Here is a 6000-nt window from a genome sequence, read left to right as displayed (position 1 = left end):
AACATGGAAGTCACTGGAGCAGTCTCCCGTTGTATCTGGTGGTCACTAAGGTGCACTGCTGCCTGATGGGTCTCTCTGAGCTCCTTTTGCATCTGCAATGAAATGCACTGCCTAGGGAACAGGTTGGAGCAAAAGCCTTTGAAAAACCCAGTCTTAGAGGCAAACACTGAAGCCAATATCTTAGAAAGCAAGAGAAATCTTTCCAATTATGAAAGCAGCGTTATTACTACATAAGCCCAAAAAAACACAACAGACAAACAAAACTGCAAGTGACATTTCACTGTAGTTACTGAGACCATGTGGGTGAAGTGACAGCGGCAATGCAGCTGGCTCCGCGGGGACACGTTAGAGGACACTGAAAAAGAAGAGGCTGCAGGCATACAGAGAAGTCGAAAGCGGCCCACCTGAGTCTGTTGAGGGATATTTACAAAGCTTGGATCCCGTGGTCCAACACTGACGAATCGGTTTGCGGGGGAGGTGCTGGGTGTCGAGTAGGCTGTGAAGGGAAGGGACACATGCGTTGAGGAAGCGGCACTAGATTGCACACGAACAACACCAAAACACACTGTCTCAGAGCCACCTAAGCAGATGTTCAACACAGAAATGTGCAAACGTTTTAGAGAGCGAGAGTTTGGTTTTAGACACTGGAAAGCTTTGGGCTTGGTGATATCAACACGGAGGGGACAGGGATGCTCCTTGCTGGGCAGGACACAATGGCTGGGCTTGCCGTGCGGCTCTCCATCCCGGAGAGGACCACTGCCATGCTGGGACAGCACAAGAGACTTCTGACAGTCCTGGTATTGCCTGTTTTCACCCGAATATACGAGATCTCTGGTTTTAATGGGGTTTTGAATTTACTAAAGTGCTTATTAACAGAATCAGACCCTTATTTCATGCTAATCCAACATTATCTCTTGATATAAAGTTTTGGTTTTCATACTGCTGCGGTCTGCACTCTCTAAAATGTTCACTTGATGTGTTTGACAAACTAGGAAGATCCTTTAGGTAAAAAATTAATGGGTTGCAGTTTCACTGGGGTGGTAAGTGCAATCAGTCTGAAGGCTGGAGCTGCCTTTAAAAACTGGAATGGCTCCCATAAATGTAAAGCTATTAAATGCAATGCAAGCCAAGAACCCAGATTACTTCCAAACTTGAAGTACTTTAATGATTTTATTGTTGCATTATATTCTCCACTGCAACTGTCCACAATGCCACGTACTTCCACATCCAAAAGCTTTCAATGCAGTTTTAGTCTTCCTCTCGTTTGAATAGCCCCCGTGCAATCTTCTCCCTTGTTCAGTTTTTTGCATGTTCAGATCTAAATTAAAATAGCCTAAATAGACGCCTTAATACAAGCAGTGATTCTGTCTATTTTAAATATATTTATGGGAATGCATTCTGCTGAATAAAATCCCCAGACAATCTAACTATCCAATGAAGAGACAAAAAAAACCCCCAATGTTAAAAGGAAAGTTATTTGCCAAATTCTAGTCAGGCTAAATATAATGTTCAGGCTTCAACGTTACAGGAAAATAAAGCGAGTTAAGAGTCGGAGAAGACACTGAGTTGTCTGTGTAGATGAAAGCCTGCTGCTTTTCTGATGTTTGGTGAAGAATCAAACCAATGCTCCACCTCATCCACTGTCCTCTCTCTTACAGGGGCCACAAGCAGATGCACAGGGAAAAGTCGAAACAGGTCCCGTATTCCTTCCCACTCTCTAATTATTTTCAGCGCAGGGACCCCCTGTATCCAGTAACCCACAAAGGATTTCCCACTGATGAATGCCCAGCCTGCCCTTGAACCCATGCAAAAGTTTTGCATCCCACAAACCCCTTTGGCGAGGAGTTCCCAAGTCCACAAGCATGCAGAACCACATCCTTCTCTTCGCTCTCTACCCCAGTCTCACTAACATCTCATGACGCCTCCTAATTCTTACAATTATATGAGACAGCTTCACTTTCTCAAAGATCATTCCCCTGAAATCACCCCAGGAACTGCACATCTTCATTTTTCACTGCTCTGAGGGTAGAGACAGGACACTCCTGATTTCTGAGAAGGAATTCTTCCCAGCTGTTTCCAGTGAGGTGAGCTTTTCTCTCCAAAAAGCTAACACTTTGCTAGTATTTGCAAAAATCACGCAAGGAACACCTTTCCTCCACAGAAGTTTTAAAGCCATTTTTAAGCGCACTAATTCATCTTTCCGAGGTGAATTAGATTTCCTTTTGCCAACAGCAGCGCAGCCTGCACATTAGAGCAGGAACAGGTACACCGGTTGTTACTCGTATCCGCGAATGAAAGAAGAAATGAACTGAGTAGATTTGGTGAGATGTTCTCCTTGCCTTTTTACTGTGTTAATTTGCTTAATAATTCAAAGAAGCCACAAATTTGCAAAGGGTCTATCTCTGCTGCTAGTGCCATGTATTAAGATTCTTCTGTATGGTTTTATGGTGAGGGTTTGGGTTTTTTTTTTAATTAACTACTGAACCCTATGTTGTGCAAGAATAAAAAAATCCTTCTGCAGCGGGGAAAAAGAACTTAAAGCTCAAAAGTCAAACGTGTCGTTTGGTTCTTCTGGTCTACTTTTAAGGAAGCAGAATGAGTGGAGGGGCTGTGTAATCCCTGGGAGCAGGTAAGTTGCACTTGGAAGGGAAGGAACTCAAGATCTTGTTCACAGTTCCCTGTTGGCAGATACCTTTGCTGCGATATTTGGTAGAAAATCAAAGGGAAACCATCAGAACTCTGTCTGAAACAGCTTCTCTGGTCAAACAAAAATTGTAAAACATTTGAAAACTGTATAATATGCACAAAAGTCTCCTCAAACCTTGCTGGATGAATTACTATGTATATCTTTCTTCCATAAAGCTTCAAACTATGTTTAATTTGCTTTCTGAAAATACTCAGATGTCAGCTTGGTATTTCCTTAAGGGCATATAACTACATTGCTAGAGCCAAGAAGTGAAGAGGACCAAAACTACAGATACGCAGAGCAGGCTTTACGCTGGACTCTCCCAAGATGCTAGTCCCGCGTCACTGGAAAATGTCACGAGAGGTTTGCGGAGCGCAAGGGGCCATTTTGGCTCCGAATATTGAGTTGACACAGAATACACATTAGCAGTGACTCCTGTTATGGTGAAATCTGGTTCAGAAAAGGGAGCAGCACCAAGTGTTGCTTAGACCATCACCAACAGAGCTTCTAGACATATTTTACTGTCTTCATAGAAATACCCTTGTTTGACATGGAGGGGGGATTCCTGGAAGTCCTGCCACTTCTGAGATGAGGATGGGGCAAACTGCTCTCACTGGTTAAAGCTGGGTCATATTATATAATAATATATGTAGACTAAGCCTATAGTGGGGTATTCAAACTCCTTTTTAGGGAAGAGAAAAGCCAAAGCATGGAAAGGAACAGAAGCCAGGTCTCTTAGGCAGATCTTCTCCTGATCTTCGTCATCTTTCCTCCACAGGAATCACATAGATCTACACTAGTTGGTGCTAGCTGATAGCTGGCCCATTGGGCTTGAACAGGAACATCTTCCTGCCCAGTCTAATCTTTCTACTGCTGGAATTCACTAAGGATTGTTTGCAACATCATAGCCCATAGCCAAGGAAACGAATGTGATGCCACAGATTTGCTATGATGCTTCACTTCAGGAACAAGTGGAAGAGGAGCTGGCAGAGAAAGAACGTTTGCTCACACAGACAGCTTTGATATTTAGCCAGAATGGCAAGAAATTATAAGAAAGACAAGACAAACAAACAGTTTTGGGAATGTCATGTATTTTAAAGTTGCCTGCAGTAGGAGAATGTTAATTTAAAATATACTTTCCTGAAAGAGGAGTGTGTCGTTTATCAGACAGTTCTGGTTGGGAAAAATGATTGGGGTGAGCAATAACCTAAGGTACCACTAGGGCTCTCTTTTACAGACCAAAATGACAGGTACATGATACGAAAAGCTGTGCTGTTTCCCAAAGGACTAGGAGTCAGTTTAGCCATTGTGGAGTTGTAGCGAGAGAATTAACCAGAGGAACGCGGTGCAACCCAGCAATTCCTACCGCAATGCATTCTGCAGTGGAGTATCTGAGAGGGAACTGCAAATTCTAACAAATTAAATGACACAGTCATCACCCTCTTTTTTATGGACGGGGAAAGGAGTGAACAGAAAGCTCAAATGGCTTGCCCAGAGGGTGCTCAGTCAATGCACAGGAGAGGAAAGGAGAGAAATCCAATCTGATTATGAATCCAGTGCTATAGCCACAAGATCATTCTTCTCATCCTGACACAAATGCTAACACAAAAACTCCTTTGCAAAAAGGGACATTAGCTGGTAATGATCTTGCCCAACAAGGGAAAACAGCTAAGTGTCTCCCCATGTAGAGCTGTGAACCTTAGAAAATACCAGATAGTATAAAAATGCTCTTTAAAAGTCGTGGTGTACAGGATGGCAGTATCTTAGACTCTGCATGGGAATGAGGGCCACGGATTCCAACACTCAGTTCAGTGCTGATAGCGATAAAGTTCAACAGGCATGTAGTGGAGGTGGTGTTTTCTTTGGGCAATGAGATATTAAACCCAGAAACTGTCAAATTTAAGAAAATATTGTGTTATGTTTGTTACGGGTTACCAACCACACAAAATCGAGAAGAGATTTGAGATAAGATAATTTGGGGACTGCTTCTGCTATCAAGGATGTGGTCTAATGAAAAGGCTTTTTGTGGAGGAACCCTCCCAGACTTCACGAATCCCATCTCTGTTGTGTCATGTCCCTGAGGAAAACGTTGGCTTTCCAAAGGGACAGGATTCACAGCTGAAATTTTCAACTCTCCAAGCATGCCTGGCCACCCAGTAGCTGCAAATCCCTGGTGTGCATCTCCAGAGGCTCTTCCTCCCTTGGACAGCACTAACGTTCGTGTTTTGGTTAATGTCACAGCTGGAGAGTTTCACTATTGCTCTGAGAATCATTAACCACCTTGTTGTGATTTTTAGCTCTCATTCCCAGGAGGCCATGCTGTATTGAACAGCTGCTCCTGGCTCCCGCACCCCTCAGGAGGGCCATATTCCAATTTTTGGTAGGGCAGTAACTGCATTTTGTTTCTGCAGAGGGCTTTCTGCTAGACCAAAAAAGGGAAGGAGAATGGAGCAAATGCCAACCCTTTTCACTCCATTTCCTTGTTGGGGGGGGGGGCTTCATTCTCCTCCACAGAGCTAAGGAGAGAGTCTGGCCAAAAATCTAACATCATTCCTGCCTTTGTTGCATAAGTGACTTTCCAATATCCTAAAGCTCGGCGGGGCAGTCAGCCATAACCCAGCGACACTCCCAGAACCAGTGCACTCGAGCAGTTCGTAACCATGGAAAAACACCTTTTTTTTGTGTGTGTGCGGCTTTTATGAAACTCTAGTGAATCTGCGCTTGCTATTTGAAGGCCAATATTTAGTTAAGAAAAAAATAAACACCGATGGAAATGGAGGGTTGGTACTGATTGACACGCTAAATGGAGTTCAGCGGGTCCTTCTGGTAAACTCTCGCTGTGAGGCTAGGAACTTGTTTGTTTTACTCTTTATGTGGGCAGCCACTTCCACTGGCTTTGGTATATATGTAATATTTTTTTTTCTTAGAAAATATTTCCTATAATCTACTTTTCTGTAAAATTTCTCCCTAAATCAAATTATATGCTTCTTTACAACTCAAGTCACTATTATTCACAGCCCTTACCAAAAAGGAAGATGCATGCCTGAATATGTACAGAACTATATGTTTAGCCATCAGCATAGCTAATTAACAAACAGTAATTATTTTCCTAATCTTTTGTTTAAATACCATTAACTGGCTGCTCTTGAGAAAACCTCGATTCCCAATTAACGTGGCAGCTGTCGGCCGAGCACCCAGGCACGGTGACCAGCCCGAGCCCTTACCAAAAAGGAAGATGCATGCCTGAATATGTACAGAACTATATGTTTAGCCATCAGCATAGCTAATTAACAAACAGTAATTATTTTCCTAAT

The 6000-nt window shown here is 43.1% G+C and overlaps 1 protein-coding gene across 1 annotated transcript in view; it reads right to left on the bottom strand.

Annotated features, from left to right (window-relative positions):
- Positions 1 to 404: 404 nt before the first annotated feature.
- NFIA (nuclear factor I/A) overlaps positions 405 to 6000 on the bottom strand; it is a gene marked incomplete at both ends in the record, with an annotated part of 86873 nt that continues 81277 nt past the window's right edge. Inside the window, one exon of the mRNA XM_010082740.1 lies at positions 405 to 496. Coding sequence (XP_010081042.1) covers positions 405 to 496 — 92 coding nt within the window. The remainder of the gene's footprint in view (positions 497 to 6000) is intronic.

This window comes from Pterocles gutturalis, unplaced genomic scaffold, assembly GCF_000699245.1.
Source record: "Pterocles gutturalis isolate BGI_N339 unplaced genomic scaffold, ASM69924v1 scaffold2030, whole genome shotgun sequence".
In the NCBI taxonomy this organism is placed as follows: Eukaryota; Metazoa; Chordata; class Aves; order Pterocliformes; family Pteroclidae; genus Pterocles; species Pterocles gutturalis.
This window is presented reverse-complemented; position numbering and strand designations above follow the sequence as displayed.